This window comes from Marmota monax, unplaced genomic scaffold (genome assembly GCF_021218885.2).
Source record: "Marmota monax isolate L192 unplaced genomic scaffold, Marmota_monax_Labrador192_F-V1.1 WCK01_AAM20220418_F8-fsc00024, whole genome shotgun sequence".
Lineage (NCBI taxonomy): Eukaryota > Metazoa > Chordata > Mammalia > Rodentia > Sciuridae > Marmota > Marmota monax.
The window spans coordinates 24,393,240-24,414,319 of NW_026695224.1; the positions used below are offsets into that span (position 1 = coordinate 24,393,240).

A 21,080-nucleotide genomic window follows, 5' to 3' on the forward strand; every position below is an offset into this window, starting at 1 on the left:
CTCACTCAGTTGCCTCGCTGAGCTGTTTCTTCCTAAGCTTCCCTGCTAATAAAAATGATGATAACAGCAGCAGCAGAAGCTCCTCTTACTGGCTGTCTTGAGCTTTAGTCACTGCTAAGTGGATTACATGCGGCAAGGCATTTAAACCTTTTAGCAACCCTGCACAGAGTTACTATTTAATCTCTCTAATTAAGAGGAGGAAGCACTGAGCCTTGAAACAAATAACTTCCTGAGGTCACACAGCAGGAGCAGAATTTGTATTTTAATTGTGATGTGTCTAAATGCATGCACCATCAATAAAAATGAGGCAATTATTGAGCCAAAAATTGGTTCTTTGGTGGTGAAATTTTTAAAAACCCCAAAACTTACATTTAACAATGGTGAAGGATCTTTCAAAGTTCAATTCTATGTCCCCCAAAATTTTATTCCTTAGTGCTTAATTGTTCTTATTGGGGAGAACTTAAATCTAATTCAAATCAAATTTAATTAATTGATTTTCTTTGATTTAGCGATTAATTTACCCTTTTTTTAGGAAGTGATAATTTTAAAAAAGATTGAGCAATGATAGTTTAAGTACAGATCGTAATCTGCCCTGTTTTGCTTTGGTGCCTGCCACTTTGTCTTGCTTCATTTTGAGTGGACCCATCTACTGTGAGAAAAATATATTAAATATTAAAGTTCTATAGAAAAACTTTAATAATAATATCTTTGTCAGTTATTTTACCATTTGAGGGTCATGACAGTTTTCTTTACTCCGAACACATTTATTTATGTATATTATGTACAATGCCCCATGTACATTATATTGCATAAGCTATAGTCTATAGGAAAATCTGTATAAATGAAATAGTATGCCTATTACTATACCATAAAATGGCCAGGTGATTTTTATGAATGTTTATGGTATATTTGAGTGACAGGCTCTTCTGAAGGAAAATGAAAATGATATTCAATTTGAAAATCATCTAGTGGCCAATTAATAGAGGTACAGTCTCTCAGAGGTGACTGTCTGGTACACAGTGTGAGGCATATTCACATTCCCGAAGGCCTGTGCAGCCAGATGAACCCCAAACAGTGCACCCTGTGTTCAGGGAGAGGGCTGGGCAATTGGAGCATGATGCAGCACACCCTTCATAGCACCACGACACCAAGTCCCACGCTAGGACAAGTGGACAACGTGTTCCTATCATGTCACCCTAGTGGAAGAAACAAACCTAAACAAGCAGTTGAAGCCAGTTACTCCAAGAAATCTCACACTGATTCTTTCTCTGCAATCTAGTCTATTGTGCAGCTCTAAAATGTTAGTGTAAGTGCTATATACCAATGGCAAGCCAATTATTGAGCCAAAAGAATATGTGAAGTTCTTTTATCTAGACTTCAAGTACTTAAAAATACCAAGGTCCCTTACCTATTGCATTTCAACAGAAAATGACAAAGTGGAAATATGTGCATATATATATGTATATACACATACATAAACATATATAGGCTCAGCAGGATTATTTTATGGTTAACTGATAAAAATTTTAGCTGTATTTCCTCACTTCTGCTTCTCCAGTGAGGTCTAACAGTATTGATAAAATACAAACACGCACACACACGCGCGCTCACACACACACACACACACAAACACACTGATTTCCTCAAAATGCTACATTTTGCTTCCAAGTCTTTACAATTTCAAGTGAGTATCAAAAACCTTAAATACATCATAAAATAAGTGATTTTTAAAATATATTTTTAGTTGTAGATGGACACAATACCTTTATTTTATTTATTTATTTTTATGTGTTACTGAGGATCAAACCCAGGGCCTCACAAGTGCTAGGCAAGCACTCTACCACTGAGCTACATCCCCAGCCCCAATATAGGTGATTTTTAATGGAGCTACTTCTAACACGAATAGTTAGAATTCTTGTTAGTGTGTTCCAAGTTGAGTGGAGGCCACTAGTGAGTCCCAGGAACAGGTAGCTACAGAAGCTAGACTATCATTGGATAAAGAATGGTAAGGATACGTGAAGCAATATGTTTCTAGCAGAGTGCAGGCATTTTCTTAAATATACCCATGAGACAGATTTTATTTACAAGAAATTATCATCACTGGACAAAAGCTTTTATGGTAGCTTTTTAATTTAAAAATAAATGCATTTATTCAAGACATTCAATAATGTTTCTTTTATTTGAATTCTTAATGCAACATGAGTTGTAGATTCTAGATGCAGCAATTAAACCCCCACCTATCACTTAACTGCATCCACACAGCTTGGAAGCTGGCATGAGAATTACCTGTGAAGTAGATGAACAAAAGAATTTATGGGCTTGTGAACATCAGGTGCAGCTAAGAATAGGAGTATTATATAGATATCTAGGAATTAAGCACAACTCAACTCATTGAATTGTGAGAATCCTCCACCTTTTTCCTTTGCCCTCCACTTGAACTCCTCAAACTCTGGCAGTCAGATGTAAAACTTGTCTATTAACAATTCACTAGTGTTGAGAAATTCATGCAGAATATAGCACTTAAAGCAAAAGAGTTAACATATATGAAAGGGAAACAAGAAAAATAGATTAAAAATTTCCAACATGAATCTAATAGGAGTTTTAGGAAAAGGAATGAAAATAGCCCAAAAGAACTATTTGGAGAAATGATAGCTGAGAAATTTTAAAAACAAATATTTGTACTTATAGTGTATAGCCAGATACAGTAATCCAAACATAGAAACATCATAGTGAAACTAAAGAACATTAAAAATAAAGATAAAAATCTTAAAAACTACTGGAGAGAAAAATTACATATCAAAAAAAAAATCATTTGACAAACAGTGGATATCTTAAAACAGTAATGGTACTGGAAGATAGGGCAATGAGGTTTCCTAGTTATTGAGAGAAACTGAGGGTTGGCCTAGAATTCTGTGCTAATAATTGAGCTTCCCTGAGCAACCTTTTACTCAGAAGGCCACTTCGGACTGCAGGGTCAGTTGTTTGAAAGCTCTAAAGACTTTCATCAGTGTAATGATGTACTGAGCACTTGTTCTTCAGATTGAAAGGGGGAGAGATTCTGAGGGTGGGTGTTTTGGGGGGAAAGCTTCTTGAACTGATAGATGAGTTTGGTGTTTTACAATATTAGTTATGTCTACATGAAGCAAGGTTGCCTCAGATCAATGAAAGATTTGCATTCGAATGGGTCTTGTTATTATTTCATAAAGTGAATAGACCATGAGTTCCAGAGGAGGCTCACTTGATCCAAGGCCCATAGAAGCAAAGGCAGCACTCTTCACCAAGGAGCTCCAAGAGCCTCAGAGGTCCTGGCTAATTTAAAATCCATAATACTATTTTTGTGCTCTACATTTCTCAAAGATTATAGATTCTGAAATGTGGGATCAAATGGTTAGCAAATGGTAAGATTCTTTGCAATTCTAGTACCAGGTGATATTTCTAAGCAGAAAAATTATAACCTACAATTTCTCAGTCACAGTTGTAGCAGTCACGTTTCTGTATAGGAAGGTTCAAATCCATATAAAGTATTTGCAGACACTCAAAAGTGCATATTCTGAACTTTGTGGTTTGGGCACTGTCCATCTCCATTCTCAAAACCCATGTCTCTCTTGCACAGTTTCATAGGGTTCAAGGTAGGAGCTGGTCATTGCCAAGCTTTGTCCCCAGCTACAAAGGAGAAAGTTTCCCATTGATTCTTTTTTAAAATTATGTATATATATATATATATAGATATAGATATATATATAGATATATATATAGATATATATAGCCTATGGAGACTTCTTGAATATATAGACATTCTTTTTTATTTTTTATTTTAGTTATAGATGGACACAATGGCTTTATTTTGTTTATTTGTTTTTATGTAGTATTGAGGATCCAACCCAGTATCTCACTTGTGCCAGGCAAGCACTCTACCAACTGAGCCACAACCTCAGGCCTCCCACTGATTCTTAGTCAGAGATTCTCTCTTTTATGCTGGGATGTTTGATACAACATTTTGACCAAAGACCATCTCAGATTTGGTGGCATAGTTAGTATGCCAGAGACCACAGGAGTAGACAGAAGATCCCCATCATATGCAATGCTGGTTTTCTAAACCCAAGGGTACATCTTATGTGTCCAAAGTGGATTGTGTAGATGTGTTTATTGATTTCTGAAATTCTGAATTATTTCTGTGAACAACTACAAAGTGCCACCTGATTTGCATAATGATCTAACCACACATTTTTCTTTGCTTTGTGGAGATTTTTATTTTGCTAGAAAAATTAGGAATCGTTATCTAAAATACTCCACAGATCCCAAAAGTCTCTACACTGTGATTTAATTTTTCATCTCACAGGTTGCTGCATCAGTTAAATACTCTATTTCAGATAGGGTCCATTCTTCAGTACAAGGCCATATTCCAAATCATTTATTATCTTTTTAAATAATTATTTTTTGTTCTTTTGTGTGTATGTGTGCAGCCTTACAATTTCCATCTGATAAGTTTTTTTAAATTTTATTGCCAGTGGACCTTTATTTTATTTATGTACTTATATGTGGTGCTGAGAATCCAACCCAGTGCCTCATACGTGCTCTGCTGCTGAGCTACAACCCCAGCCCTGCTAGTTTCTTTCAAGAAGTCTTCATAGGGGCCTTTTTAGGTTAGGTAAAATATGTCTGTGGAAGGAGAATTGAACCTCCTGAGAATGCTACCCTCTAATTTATTATTTAAATACTGGGAGGAGTATTTAAATAATACTCCTCTGTGAATCCCTAAATCAGTCATGTTGTTAATTACTCCAAGAAAAGGCAAATACATATTGACTCTTTGTCTACTAGACACTAACTGAAGGGAACATAGATGTCGACAACTGAGGTAGAACTAGAGGTGGAATGGTGTTAGGATTGGGTATAATCAGAAACCTAGAACAGCATTCTTATTAGCAACAATTCAGTCCTTGACAACTAATAGACCCTTTCTTTAGGATTCTTGACAAGTGGGGTATTCCAGATCCTAGTACCAGGAATTATTTTAACTAGGAAGTTATAACTGACTTTATTCTATGAAAAACTTCTGGCTCTAGGGAAATAGTCTGGGTAGTGGTTTGAAGACCCATCTGACTCCTGATAGGACCTTCTTTTCCTAGTCCACCCTATATTTGTAGAACATTTAACCTCTAGCTGGTCAAGTAGCATAGAGTAAGATGTCTAGTTTCAAGAGTCATTACTGGGCATGTTCAGAAAAGTCATATGATAATTACCACTGTGAAACTGACTTCCTATCAGTTCCTCTGGAAGTTCCAAGAGAAGACTCTTCAAGAGACCCATTGTGTGTGTGTGTGTGTATTATATATATAACATATATAATATATATATGTGTGTGTGTGTTTGTGTGTGTGTGTATATATATATATATATATATATTTTTTTTTTTTTTTTTTTTTTTTTTCAGCCAGGTTCAAGGTAGAAGAGCAGGGTTTATATCTGGTAGAGACAAGCACTGTGTTTTCCTGTGATTATAGAAAATTTGTATTGTTCTGAAAGTGATCCACAGATACAGTGGCCACCCAGGGAATCCAAAATCAGAGCTCACTTTATTGCCTGCTGAAAGGAAGATCCATATCTTTTAGGAAAGGAGCATGAGTCTCTGCTAAAAATATATATTCATGCAAAATACACGTCTGCAGCACAACTCAGAAAACAAATAATAGAGGTTGCTTCTTTGGAGAGGCGTGCCAGTCAAGGGGTTTGTTTTGTATCTACTGTTTAACCGGCTACATAGTAAATGCATAATAAATATTCATTGAATGAATGAATGAGTAAATAATGAATGAATGAAATCTGTTGATTATGTGACTGAAAACAATATTTAGGGCAAGGTAGAGGTAAGTAGCTGTGAATTGTGAACAATTCATTGTAGAAGTTGAGCTGCTAGGGGAGGTTGATGGCCAAAGGAGGCTACGAGGGGGTTTTATTTGGCACCTCGTATTTTGTTTTCCAGGATTTCCTCATACTTTGACTTGTTCCCTCAATAACACGTCTTTGATCCCCATGACCTTCAAACTGCGTGTCCCTGGAGATGGCCTTGGCCCCAAAAGTACCGCATTTTCTGAGAAGGATTTAATCAACAGACCATCTAGGGCTGATGAAGAGATACTCACAATGAAACCAAAAGAATTCACCATCACCCCCAACTGTGGCACCATTCGCTCCCAGGGATTTGCTGCTATCAAGGTAAAGTGCACAGCCTTCCAGCACACAGAGCCCAGCAGCCAAACTTCAGCAGCCATCAGGACCTTGCTGAGGGCTCTCTATTGTATCCAGTGGCAGTGGGAGGGTGCATCTGTGAAGTCATATGGAAATCCGGCCCACCGGAAGTAAACCACTGTGGCATGAGAAGCCAGAAACAAACACCCTGGGCAAAGAAATGGGCTTGGCCCAAGTGGATCCGGATTAATCTAGATGCCTCCCCTAGAACAGTGACTTCTAGGTATTTCTAGTGAAACCATTGCTCTAAATAGGTAATATACCATCAGTACTAATGAAAACCTTTGAAGAATTCATCAATAGCTACATTCTCCTTTCCTTCAGACTTGGGTCCTTCCTACCAATAAATATCCAGACTTATGGCATAGATGGTAGCTAGCTTATTCAGATTTGTAATAGGAATCTGGACCTCACAGTGAACGTGGGTGTGATGTTGCTGTCAGTGCTAAAGAAGTAGACCCATGGAGAGCAGTGAGGAGGCTGCTCATTCACCCCTAACTTCCCCTTGAAATCAGGATAGTGCAGTGCCTTGGTTGTGGTCTCACCGTGCCAACAGCAGAATTAATTCACGATCACTGAGAAAGGTTTTAGCTATCTTGACTCACTTTGGCTTCTCCGGTGAGGTCTAGAAATATTGAAGGTGTTAAACTGAAACAATTTTATACTTGCTAGGGAAGAAAAAGATCAAGACTTCACAGCTAAAGATGGTAATTTTCACTTTAGTTCCTACCATTGAATATTTAATCCAGCTATCATTTTATTCCCCAAACTTGTTTTTTAATGCTTCTCAAATATCTCACCTCACATCCACTCATCCTGAATCTTTTCTGGGAGTTTTCAGTTCTTTCATGCGCTTCTCCAGAGGTCGAGTGAGTTTTGACGGTATCACCCATCATTGCAATTTATCAGGATTGCTAACTATGACGCTCCTGGTTTAAAAAAAAAAAAGTACTACTGCAATGGATTGATTTATTTGTTACTTAGTAATGCTCATCCCTCATATTACCTATCTTTCCTTTTGCCTCTGCCAGATGGCACAGGAAGCTTTTTAACTATGCAGCATGTCTCTTGCAGCCTCTGCCACAAGCCCTTGCTCTTCTTCCTTCTCACCCACAGCCTGGAAGTATAAACAAGGGATCACAGCCACCCCCAAGATGCTCTGCTGCTCTCCAAATCCAGCGGGTTCTCTTTGCAAACCATTGACTTCATCTTCACTCTATTTCTCCTTTATGTCCAGAAAAGCTTTCTCTAAGCTTCAATTTTCCTTTCTGATCTGCACTTCAGCCAGCTCTGTGTGGACTCAAATTTGCATCCAGTGATTCCCTCTGCAAGCAAAAGTTTTAATTAACACTCAATACATAATTTATAGATGGAAAAGCCTTTAACCCATGCAAGAAGCTGTCTTCTAGACTTACAAGGATCTCTTCCAGCAAAAATCATTTTAAAGCAATTAGAAGTTGTAACAAGGCTTTCAAAAGCCTAAATATAAAGTTTGATAGCAGCAAATAAGTTTATAGGATAACATGTTCTGGTTAGATACCGTCCTCACATGGACTTTTCTTTGGAGCTTCCCAATTTCTGCTCTGGTAGTGAATATTGCCAGGGGAAAGGGGTTGATTTCTTATGCCAGTTTCTGCAACCCATATGATGATTTTCATTGATTACAATGTAAGAGAAATTTCATTGTATTTTTTTAATCAATGTATTTAATTGTCATAATCCATATAATCGAGAGGTATAAGGAACACTTTTAATTTCTGTGATCAGTTTGTTTGGCATTTCTCATGCTTCATGGTCATCATTTCCCTTGCATGGACAAGTAGTTTCTTTGATAAAACCAGCTCAGAAATGAACAGACCTATTGTACTGAAAGTAAGTTTGGTTTCTAACCTGGCCTTTGAACATAGCCAGGGTCCCCTGACCCAGCAATATTACATTTTCAGCTAAAAATATATAGTTCTATACAGCTATAAAGCACTTAGAATCCCCTCCCACCCTGGTGATGAGCATTGTCCTCCCCCAGCTCCTGTCCCCACTGTGGAGGTCAGCAACTTTTCACCTTTCCTTTCCAGGTGACCTTATGCTCCAACACTGTGAAGAAATATGAGCTGGCGCTGGTGGTGGATGTGGAGGGCATTGGAGAAGAAGTGCTGGCGCTCTTAATTACAGCCAGGTATCACTTACCTGCTTCCTCTCTTCCAGAGAGCCCTCTGAGCTCAGCAAGGGGCTGCCTCCCAGAAGGCAGCTCACCTGCCAGCTAGTGAGCACTGGACTTGTTCTGCCTTCCCAGGAAGGGAAACTGAATCCAAATGACAAAACTTTAGAACAGCAAATGTTTCTAAAGCACCTTTGGTGGGGATGCAAAGGGTTGCATGTGTTCCGCCCTGTTTAACAAAAAAAAAAAAAGTGCTCTCCAATGGTTCTAACTGTCAAAAGAGTGTAAGCAAAAAGGGGTTAGCAGGAAGGGAAGATGAGTTGCTGGTTTCATTGTCACCTTCCAATGAAGTGCTCCAGAATCAGGCAGCTGGAAGGCACTGCTCTCTATCCTGCAGTGGAAGATACCTTTAGCCAACATGTTCCTGCTCCTGGACATCCATAAGCATGACTTGACCTGCAGGCTGTGAGGGAGCCCCACAAATAAGGCTCATCTCTTAGACTCAGAACTCCTCAGGACCATCACCAACTTCTCTCTCTTTTGAGGGAGGCAGCAAGGAGCTCTGGAGTCAGGTTAAAACCCTGGCTCTGCCATTTGTTGACTGTGTCTTCCTGACCCAGCTCCAAGCAGGTAGTGTCACCTACTGATGGTGACATGGTCCTAAATAAACTCATGAGACCTCACTTTACCCAAAGCAAAAGTGTCCAGATTAGGGACTTTTAAAGTATATGGATGAAATGCTGTGTATGCAGAAGAGAGAAATTGACTTAGTAAAACCAATAATGCTAATCTGTCAATCTCTAGAATTTAGGTCTCTCATAAATCTTAGGAAGATATACCATAAAGAAGGTACAGATGACTGGTCGGTGGGGAGAGAATAAGTGGCACCATTTTGTGTGTCTTGGACATAACTGAAGGCAAATTCCAACCCTGAAAGAACTAGAATGAGACTTCCCTCTGGGTAGAAGAAGGAACCCACTGAGGTGCCTTGGCTTACTTGGTATTCTTTCAAGACCTAAACTTTTTTGTTTGATTGATTGAAAACAGCCAAAACCCTTTGATGTGGTCCTTTCTGTATTTGAGTTTGCCTTTTAATCTAGCTTGCACTGGTTTTCTGTGTGGGCTTTTTCTTATACTCTCCAGATCCTTTTCCCTACAGCTCTCAATAGGAAGTCCTGACTTAAAAAAAAAAAAAAAAGCCTAAAGAGGCTATGAATTTCCTACTAACATATACTCTGTGACCCCAGTGAAATATTATCAACCCTCTGAGTCACAGCATTAGGTGCAAAGGATTAGCTTTAAGAGAGTCATTGGGTCAACTGACAACTTCCATTCTAGCTAAAAATGAACACTCGTTTCATGCTAAATCACAAGCTTCGAGGTTAAAGAAAGGCACTTTCATGTCGTTACTTTTGGTGTAATCTGCAGGAACTGCTCTCTGACTCCACCAGAAGAGTTGCTTTTAGAACTCGTTCCCCAAAGTGACTCTCTCAGAGAGCCAGCAGTGGCAGCTTGCCATGCTGTCACCACGGGTGCCCTTCCTCTCACTGTGCACTTACCTGGCACGAGGCTCTGCCCTCCACTCACATGTCCTCCTGTGCTCCCCACGACACCAAAGAAGAGTTAGTAATGCCAGTGTCAGTCCCCAGAATGACCTTCATTTTACCTGTGAGAGAAGTGGGACTCCATGAGAGAGAGCTCCTGGCCCAGAGTGACACAGGTTGCGTTTAGTGAGGTCAGCACTGAACCTGGCTCTGTCTAGTTGAAAAGCCAGTACTCTTCACCATTGCACCATACGTTACAATAATGACATAAGGCATGTCAGACACCGAGAGCTACAGACACAAAATAAACCCAAGTCAACTAATAATAGACCAACTCCAAACACAGGGCTTCGTTTCCTCTCTCTGCTACACACAGCTCTCCCTTCCTCTCCCCCTGCCCAACCCCTCCACATCAGAACCACTGTCACAGAGCCAGTTCTGGGCCAAGCAGCTGCCTGAGCCTACACACCCCAGACAGCTGTTCTGCTAGGAATTAGAATTATCACCATTATTTAGATGATGTGAACTGTTGCTAGTCCTTGGGAGACTTTCTGGCTGGTCCAAAGTTCACAGCTAGTTAGGACCCCATGCTGGTGGCTTTAGTCCTGCTCAACATGGGAACAGACCCTAAGGAACTTGTAGCATGGGGCCCTTTACTAAAGGAAAGCCAGGTCGAAAAGCAATGGAAGCTTGAGTCATTACCCATCAAAGACAGCAGTCTAAGGAGTTCTGCTTCTATTCCTTTTTTGATTAAAAAAAAAAAAATAGTGACTGGGAGCTAGGAGAGAGGGGTGACAGGAGAGAAAATCTGAAAATGATTAATGTATTTATTAAAGAAAAACTTCTATATGACAGTGACAAATGCATTTAACTTAGGACTCTGCATTCTCTGTATGTAAACAAGCTATTTTTGAATTGTTTAATGTGTTTCTTCGAGCAGATGTGTTGTACCTGCGCTCCAATTGGTGAATGCAGAGGTGGACTTTGGGCGCTGCTTCCTGAATTATCCCTACGAGAAAATGATCCAACTTGTCAATCCTGATGACCTTCCAGGATACTATGAGATCCTGCCTCAGGTGAATTATTTTATTCTTCCTTGGTATTCATTTTTCTCTCATTGGATTTCTGGGATGAGAAAACACATCCTTCTGAAGAGCCATCATCCTGAACACATGCCCTTATGTAATTCTGATTTTTAACCCTCGGATAAGTTGGGGATGGGGTTATAAAGCCACAGCTGGATTGCCATCTGCATGAGTGAGCAGCTGCAGGTGTAAACAGTTGTTAATTTCCCAAGGAAATTGCCCTTGATAAAGAAGGGAAAGTGTCAATTAAGCCAACATGCAGAAGTGCACCTGCAAATAATTGCCTTTAAACTAACCAAGCATGGGAAATGAGCTAGAAGTTTTCATTTATGCCCAGGGATGTGGTTTGAACATCATCCCCAAGATAAAGCAATGCAATATTTATAAATGGACTTGTTGAACCAGAAGAACAGAAGTGGAAGAAGAGGAAGGAGGAGGTATTGTCTCTTAATGTCTTAGGAAACATGTCTGTCCATATGCCACTCTACCTGGCCAGGTGAGAGACGAAACAGTTCACATATTGATGAAAGATCTGTACAGATTAGAGTAATGGAAGGTTACTAATGACATACAATTTACCAAGAATGCATTTGGCTTTAAAATTCAGTAGTGTAGCCAGATGCGATGGCACACACCTGCAATTTCATTGGCCTTGGAAGCTGAGGCAGGAGGATCACAAGTTCAAACCCAGCCTCAACAACTTAGCAAGGCCCTAAGCAACTTAGTGAGACCCTGTCTCAAAATAAAAAATAAAAAGGCTGGAGATGTGGCTTAGTGGTTAAGCACCCCTGGGTTCAATTCCTGGCACCCACCTGCCCCTCCCCCCAAAAACTTCATTAATATAAGTACAGTACTCAAATATAAATTCATGCAAAAAGGTCAAGTGGGCTTAATGGCTACAGTTCAATATGAATTAAAAGAGCAGTAGGGGAGCCACAGAACCAGTACAGGTTTGGGCTACAGCTGAAGGAGGCCAGTGGCCCCTGGCCAAACCACAACCAAGAATTTGCCTTTGATCTTATCATTGTATTTTTAATGGGAGATTGAAAAAAAATGTGTCATGTTTGGAGTAACCAAATGTGACCCATATCCTCTGCAAATCTAAGTCATGAGAGGAGCCAACTCAAGTGTTTAGTCTGGAACAGGGAGGATAGGAAGGCTACCTCTCCGTAGTCCTTGGGCTATTATGCAAAAGAGGGAATTAGAATTCTCTTCTGGGCTTCTCTGAGACAAAAACTGAAACCAAAGGGTGGAGTTATAGGACATATCAAAACTGAGATTCTCGACAGCAGAACAGCTGGCCCTGTGCAGTGCAGTCATCTCAAGAACTCAGTACAGCTTGGACCTGAGGTCAAGGGATGCAGTCTCTGCACAGCCGGGCTGAGAATAGGGTAGAACACTGGCTTGGGGATAAAATTTAAGGGGAGCCAAACAGACATCATGTAGATACATCATGTTTTTATGCCATATTCTAAGAAATCAAAATTAATTAAAAAAAAAACCATAAGTGAGCAAAATATCAACATTTGGACCAGTATTGCTGAATTTGCCTTTTGCCCTGGGATCAGTGGGGCTTAGCAGAGGACAGCTACACAGGGAGGTGGGCTGTGATTAGGCTGTGCTAGGCCAGACCAGAGGCAGAAGGACTATGGGAAGCTTCAGAAGATGAAACTGTGCCCCCTCTCCCAGGGAGCTGAAGCCCTCAGAAGTGTTTCTCAGAATCACTCAAACTTGCCTGAGTGTAGGATTTTTAGAGCTTTCTTGTTACATACAAGCTAGTACTTGCTGTTAAAAAGGGCTGTAAGGAATGCATATGGGTGAATATTGGGTGACAGTTATTCATTCCTCATTTTAAAAACACATGCTGAGTATATACTTGGGGTCAGAAAGTATCGAGGCAGAGAGGTCAGGGCCCAGGCCTGCACTAAGAGGTCTCTAGCCCAGGAAGAAGATGGATGTGCAGATGAGGACTGCTGTCCAGTGTAGGCTGTGGAAAAGGACTTTATAGGATGCTCCCTGGAGGCACTCCCACCCTTGAGTGTGGGGGGCACCTGGGGAAATTCAAGAAGAGTATGCCAGATAGGTCAAAGGGTTAGAGGAGGGAAGCAGCATCATGTGTTCAGGAAGTGCCAGAGGTGTGGCCTCAACCACTGGAATGCAGCTGGGAAAGGTTGGGGGGATGAAGCAGGAAAGCCTAGGGAGCCAGGTTAAGGACTTGGCCATGGAAGGCCGCTGTCCTGAGCTCATCCACATTGTGGATGGTTTCTGCATCTCCCTGTGCTGGACACTTTGGATTTGGGGCCGTATTCACACTGCACTCAGCCAAACTTCCTTTTGGCCTGTTTGGGGTGCTTGTGCCCATTGACTTGCCTGAGCAATGAGACATTTCTAAAGAACCTCCATAGACTCAGGACAACATTTGTTTCAAAATAAATTGTTATGCTCTTTGTTCCACGTCCTGCGTGGCTTGCTTATCTCCCTGGCTTGTCTCCCCAGGTGTGTGAGGACCAGCCTCCTGTGCTGCTTTGCAGCCCCACCCCCTATGGGATCATCCCCCCCCACAGCACTGTGCACTTGCCTTTGGGCCTGAGGACCCAGGTCATCGGAGAACACAGGTCCACAGTCTACATCTCTGTCTTTGGGAGCCTGAACCCTCCTATGGTGAGCACCAATTTTCAAAACCAAAATTATCATTCCTGTGCTTCTTGTCAAATATTTCAAGCTTCTTTATTTAGGGCTCACACCACATTTGCATACCCTCTAGGCATTTGTAGTTAGAGTTTTACGTTTTCACTCCACAATGGTACAACACAAACATGGCGTTACTTAGATGCATCAAAAAGAAGCAGTGTTACTTAGATGCATCAAAAAGAAGCAGTGTTCGCTGGGTGTGATGGTGCATGCCTGTAATCCCCGTGACTCAGGAGGCTGAGGAAGAAGCATTGCAAATTCAAGGACAGCCTCAGCATCTTGGCAAGACCCTCAGCCACTTAGTGAGACCCTGTCTCAAAAAAAAAAAAAAAAAAAAAGGACTGGGGATGTAGCTCAGTGTAAAGTATCCTGGGTTTAACCCCCTGTATCCCATACCTCTTACCACACCCAAAGCAGTAGTGTTTCATAGCAGTTGTTTTTAAGCTCCTGAAGTTTTACATAATATGCACACATACACATATGACCCTGCTCTGGGCCAGCACATCTGTGTATTTAACAAGCTCCTCGGTTGTTCCTGGTGAAAAGCTGAGTTCTAGCCTTACGAGTTTGTCACACGTGAGCTGAGAGATCAGTTTCATTCACTGCTCACCAGATCTTTTTCTATATATTGACCGTATGAACCGTAGCCCAGATCAACCTACTGAAGCTGTTAAGAGATGAAGTAGTCTTACCAGGCACAGTGGCACATGCCTGTAATCCCAGCAACTCAGCAGGCTGAGGCAGGAAGATCGCAAATTCAAGACCAGTCTCAGACCCTGTATCAAAATAAATAAAAACAAATACATAAATTTAAAAGAACTGGAGGGAAAAAAAGGACTGGAGACATAGCTCAGTTTAGTGGTAAAGTTCCCTTGGGTTCAAACCCCAGTACAAAAAAGAAATAAGTATTGTGTCTCCAGGGGAGGTAAGAGGGAGACATGGAAATCTCTCTGCTGCTTGGGCTGAACTGAAGGATAAACCTTGAAGAAAGTTGCTCAGGCTCTGTGTCCCTAGGCATTTGGAGTACCTGGGTGCTGGGCAATGTCAGCTTACATTTGCTTGAAGTGGTTCTGATTGCTTCGAGAGTATAATAAGGTAGGATTTTGCTTTTATCTCTTCCATATAAGATGCTGAAAGCAACCTGAGTCATGAAATGGCATTGCAAAGGCAGCCACTCCCAAAACACCAGTCTACGTCCCCTGCTGGGCTCATTGGGACACCCCATCCCTGCACAGATGCAACTCATGAGAGGGCAGCCAGTGCTTTATGAAAGAAAAAGGCACGCCTTCTCTGGCAGACATAGTACAAGTGGATTTCAGCCACTAACCTGCACAGCTGTGTGCAGTGGCCCTTCCCTGTCACTCTGCTACTGATGTGACAGAATTGGACTCAATTAGAGCCACCCCTAGCTCTAAAGAGCCATCCCTGAGCCCCATGCTAAGTGTTTTCGAGGCTGGAGTGCTGCATGGGTCTTAGAGGCCCAAGATTCTGGTTTCCCCTCAGTGCATAGGAATTCTAGGCTGGGACCCACAGGTCCCAGCATGACCATCCCTGTGGCCAGTAGGATGTCAGCTCCCACTAGCACCTTATTATGCTCTCCATTTTATAAAAAGGGGCAGCTGTGAGCTTCCGCTGGCACTGATTTTTAAAGCTAGCCGTTTCAGCTGGCCCTGTTCTTTCTCTCACATGAACACAGGTATGTCATATAAAGAGTATCGGGGAAGGCCCTGTGATCTACGTGCACCCCACTCAAGTTGATTTTGGCAATATCTACGTCCTAAAGGACTCTTCCAGAATTCTCACCCTAGCTAACCAGTCCTTCATTCCTGCATTGTTTCGGGCACGAATGGTGAGTAGGCCCTGGGCCACCGTGTGATGAAAACCCAGCTCTGGCTCGTAGGCAGTGGCCTGGTTTTTGCAACACATCTTTGAAAATGAGCACAGAAACAGATTTGCATGCTTAAGCTGTTTGAACCGTGTCATCCCCATCCCCAATTCCTCTTGGTTATAACCTTTCTGTTGATGAAGAAATACAATATGCAAGTCATTTGGCAAATAAACAAGTACATTTCATATGGTCCTAGCTCAGGAAGATGCTTCAGAGTTCCCAGCTCTCCTAGTGAAGATTCCTAAGCCTGGCTCCAGTTCTAGAAAAACACTTCCGAAAATGTCTCTGTAACTGGAAGCCCTTCCTTTAATTTGAATCCTTTGCTACAAATTTGTTAGTGTGTTTATTCTATTTTTATTCTCCCTTCCTTCTGAGAGTATTTTAAGGTAGTTTATAAGCATGTATGAAATACAAGATGTTATTTCCAAAAATGGAAATTAAAGAAAACAGCAAGACCAAGATGGATACAAAGACAGATATATTTTTAAAATGAGTATATTGTTTCTGTGTATGTCACAATGACATTTTGACCTGCTGGTCTCTTATAAGCTGATTTTTATTTTTTGTACAAGAACAGACATAATATAGTGGGACAGCTTTAGGGGTTTTTTGTTTGTTTGTTTGTTTTGTAGAATTTAGGAATTCTGAACCTAATAATTGAAAGTTTTCTTAGTTTTAGAAATAGTTTTCTCAATTAATTTTTTTCTGGGATAGCCCTCCTCCTACCCCCACATCATTGTCATTTGAATAACCTTTAGTTTCAGCATTTGTCAGATATTTCTTAAGGATCTAATATTACTAATTTTCTAAAAACCACTGTCAGAAGGAATGGGATCATAGTTTGCTGCTGACTCATGACAGACACTGGTCCCCAGTTGGCAGCCACTATCATTACCATTGTTTGTTTTTATTATTATTTTTCCTTACTTCGTGGAGAGGTAGCCATTTCCACCTCCAGTCACTGATCCGTTCAATTTGACATTCTGACACGACCCCAGCCTTGCGCCACAGCCTTATGGAGCTTGTGCAGAGGATATTGCTTAATAAAGGTTAGAGAAAAATCCTGCAGAGAAGACATTTTCTCTGGACTTTATCCAATTGGCTGACTGACGCATTTGGGAGCCATCACAAGTGTTGCTTAGGAAGTGCTGGTTCCTGGTCCAGTACCGAGTGAACAGTGGGAGAGAACCACGAGGGGGAGCAGAGCAGGGCCTGTGTGGGTTGGGGAGGAAGGAGATGGCAACTCCCGAAGCACATACAGCACCATTCCCTCTCATTCTCAAATATCTCCAGATCTCAGTTTTTATGGCAATTTTTGGTACATTTCAAAAAACAAAAAGCTCCATTGTATATATTGAATGGCCCAGTTGGCTTGTATAGGACTTTTTTTCATTTCCTGATGCCATCTTTCAATTCCTTAATGTTTCCTTAAATCAGCGAGCTCTAGTTCCAAGGAGCCAGTCCTATGACACTAATGATCTACTGTAGGATATGTTTCTCCCTCCATTGCTTTGGGAAACTGATGTTTATTGAGTTATAGAACAAAAGTAGTTTCAACTGTAGTTCTCATAGGTGGAAATTACACTCTTCATATTTCAACTGGAAGTTTTGTTGGATTTTCTAATAAATATGTATTAACGTTATAGAAACTGAATTATGCTAACTTAGAAATTAGAGTGGAAAGAAACTGAAATACCATTTATTGAGTTTCGACTTGATGTACAGTAACAATTCTTTCTTTTTTTTTTAAAGAGAGAGAGAGAGAGAGAATCTTTTTTTTTTTTTTTTTGGTAGATGGACACAACACAATGTCTTTATTTTTATGTGGTTCTGAGAATCGAACCCAGGTCCTGCTCGTGCGAGGCAAGCACTCTACTGCTGAGCCACAATCCCAGCCCCTACAGTACCAATTCTTACAGAAACTATTAAGCATTAGGAAAAAGTTTCAGCAGGTAGATGCTTGTTCCCTAAATAAGCCTACCACTGATTCAGATGCTGGATGCTCTTCTCTTTTCTTGCTGGCTACCCTGACATGAGGAGGCTTCCTTTCTCCTCTCTTGGCCATCCGTGCATGTCATGCCTCCTCATACATTAGCAGTCTGCCCTACAGAGCCTCATATGTGCCCACACATCATGGCAACCACTGTGATTAACTTCTCCCTTAGCAAGAAACATCTCTGTGTTATCATCCAGAGGTCAGGAGATGAGACACTGGATGCTTACCTTTAGTGACACAGATCTATTTTGAATTTCTCTGAAATAAATGCTATACCAATAAGAAAAAGATTTTCTTTTAAAAAAAAAGTCCTCTTCATATAGTATGAAGTGAGGAAATAGTGAAAACTATATATAGATATATAATCTATACATATGATTATATAAAAACATTATAAATTTAGATAGAGATTAGGAATGATTATATATAGCTTTTGTATACATTATAAAATCTATCTATATAAGTTAAATATTATATATATTTGTTCCATTAAAGCCTAACTTATCCTTAGTGTAAAAAAATAAAATTGATTAGCACAGGAAAAGAGTTTGGGAATGCCTAGAATACCAGCACATCCTGACTACTCCTAGGGAGAAGTTTAGTAAGTGGGACAGCAGCCTAAATTCCCTCTGGTTTGGAGGGGTAAAAACTCTCACATCCAAACATGGGGTCAGGGCGTGGAGAAGCCCTGTGGTAGAGAGTGGTTTCTGCTTGCACACAGAGGGCTATCTCAGGAAGAGAGATTTCCCTGTCTCTGGTGAGCAGCAGAAATGAGGGTGAGAACATGGCAGGGGCCCTGAGGTCCTTAGTGCTGGGCTGGAAGATGGATCCCTTCTTCTCCTGGGTGTCCCTGGGTAGGCAGAGCACGTGCACCTCTCAGGACCTGTTTGGAAGCATCTGCAGTCCTTTTCCTTGTGCTATTAGTTTGGACTTGGCTTCAGTTAGCTCAAAGCCTTGTGTTCAGATGCCAGTGACACCTTGGGTGTCAGCTGGCACTAAAGCATCTTTGCAGTGGCCTCTGCCTCCGTGATCTCAGCAAGAGGTCATTACAGTTTGGTATGTAGAATCCCTGGACTCTAGAAACAGGAATTCTGATGCCTCAATTAAGTGCTCTTCTTTTAAAACATTGATTTTTCTTGGCCTCTTACCATAACCATACAGTGATGTGGCAGCAAGGGAAACACGGCGCTTCCACATCATCTTCAGACCCTCAGGCAACTGAGTCGTCTCCTCACCTCAGTAGGGACCCTCTTTCTGTATTTATTTGTTTCAATATCTGTTTCCTTTTAATGACAAGAGCTCTGCACTTAATTCTTAGCACCTTTCAGCAAGCTTGGCAATTATGATAATGACAATATGATGAATTGAATTAATTATTACTAACATTTAGTTTTATTGGCCACTTTATATATAGCATTGCATTTAATAAAACTCCATGAGAAAAATACTGTTGTAATCCCATTGTAAGGAGATAGAAACAGGGAGAGACAGATTAAGTAAATTGTAATTTCCAATAGTGTGATGTTGTTCTGGTCCTTCTGGTCTAACCTTAGACTTTAACCTTTTCCACTGAGTTTCTGTACTGCCTGGCTTTACCTAATGAGTGCTTATGAGAATGGACCTGGAAATGGCAAGAAGATTTTGGTTTCATGTTTCTTCCTTTAACAACCTTAGATTTAGAAGTACAGGATTTGCTAAAAAGGGCAGAACAAAAAGTTAAGGATCATCTGAAATAGACAAAAGAACTGGATAAGCTTTGTTTTCATCAGAGATAAGTAGAGATGTCTATATGCAAAGCACTGCCATTATGTCATTCTCCAACCAGCCATAATTCTTCATTATATATCTGAAATGAAGATACATAATCTATCTTTTTCCTTTCATTTTTTTATCCTTTGCAATGTATAATGAAAAACTAGATTCACATATGTAGATGTGTATAAAAATTCTTCACTGTTGTAGTTCTTAAATGAGGTTTAAAATTCAAATTGAGGCCCCTGTTTTAACAAAATAAATAAACAAACCCAGAAGAATGGCAGTTAGGCATTTCAGATCCAGTGAGATCTTTGGTGCGAGACTTTATCCATTTTAAGAGATGGTGAAAATTGTCGATGTTGCCAGAGGGCTTGTTTTAAACTGGTCTATAGAAAACTGTGGCTATGCATGATACACTCCCCCATTGCTGCACACCTGAGCTTGCTCTCTAGACCCAGGACTTAGACCTCTGTGGAACTTACTAGATTAAGAGATTCATGCTAGAGAGATTTTAATGGGCAAACAGCCTTTTGACAGATGATGTCATTAAGATGTTACACCCCATAATGTGTAGAACGAGCTATTTCTCAGCCTTTTAAGAGGTAGATGAGCTTTGCCCTCAACTTGTCTATGGAAGGAAATGGCTCAAGGAAACCAAAAAGAAATCTGTATATGGAAAAAAAAAAGAAAGAAATGTGCATGAATCAGGACCAACCACAGTTATTACACCTCTAAATATCTTTTTTTTTTGTTACAGATGGGTTTTGCAAGATAATAACTTTGTTTACTAAGATTCATATTTTCAATAAAATATGTGTTTTTCAGCTCAGAACTACACTTTTGCATTGTACATGATTTATGCCCTAGATAGCATTTTTCTTTAGTCTCGATACATACCACTGCCTTTAGTTTTTTCGGTGTCCCCATTTAGAAGATCAGACAACTTGAATTCCTCTTGGTTAGGAGATCTGTCCAAGGTTACATGAGGGCTTGTATTTTATGAATTTTAGTCTAGTTTATTTTCACCACAGAATTATTTGATTTTAGAAGGTCAAGAACTATATTCTCAATGCAGAAAAATCCAAGAATTATACTTGACACTAGAACCTCACACATTAGCCTTTTCCCCATTTATCCCCTATTCTTAATAGAAATTAAATATTTATATTAAAGTCCATATATTCCCCTAGTCAGTTCCATTATCTTCCTTTCTGCCCAGAAGCAAACATATCATGAATTTGAGGTATGTCAAAGCCATGTTTTTGTATTTTATTATATAATATGTATTCATAAATACTGTGTTGTAGCATTTTGTTGTTTTAAAGTGTATCTGAATCATAGCACCTCGTTTGACACCTTGAAACTTGCTTTTTAGACTCATGTTGTGTTTCCAGCATCCACCCATGTTAATGCATATAAACTATCCTTTAGCTGCCACATATACTCAGTTTACCAGTATTGTGTTTATTTATTTGCCTACTATTTCACAATTGGGTTATTAAAACAATGCTGCAATGAACAGAATATTTGTCTCTAGAGTAGGCAAATATCAAGAAGTAGAATTGTTGGGTCTTAAGACAAGAAACAAGTAGATTTTTCAGCTTCGTTAGATATGTCCAAATTGCTCTCCAAAGTCATTATATCAGTATGCCCTTTTAGGAGTATTTGAGCTGTTTCTCTAATGGCAAAACTTAGTATGGTCAGATTCTTTAAGTTC

General features: G+C 40.3%; 1 protein-coding gene across 8 annotated transcripts in view; it reads left to right on the forward strand.

The window, feature by feature from the left end:
* Positions 1–21,080, forward strand: part of Hydin (HYDIN axonemal central pair apparatus protein) — a 398,809-nt gene that overhangs the window by 179,429 nt on the left and 198,300 nt on the right. For all 8 annotated transcript variants that reach the window (XR_009225878.1, XR_009225879.1, XM_058575799.1 and 5 more), the window contains 5 exons: positions 5,984–6,216; positions 8,322–8,422; positions 10,889–11,024; positions 13,530–13,694; positions 15,421–15,573. Coding sequence is in view for 6 of the 8 variants with exons in the window: in XM_058575799.1 (XP_058431782.1) it covers positions 5,984–6,216; positions 8,322–8,422; positions 10,889–11,024; positions 13,530–13,694; positions 15,421–15,573 (788 nt within the window). In the remaining 2 variants the exon portion in view is untranslated. The remainder of the gene's footprint in view (positions 1–5,983; positions 6,217–8,321; positions 8,423–10,888; positions 11,025–13,529; positions 13,695–15,420; positions 15,574–21,080) is intronic.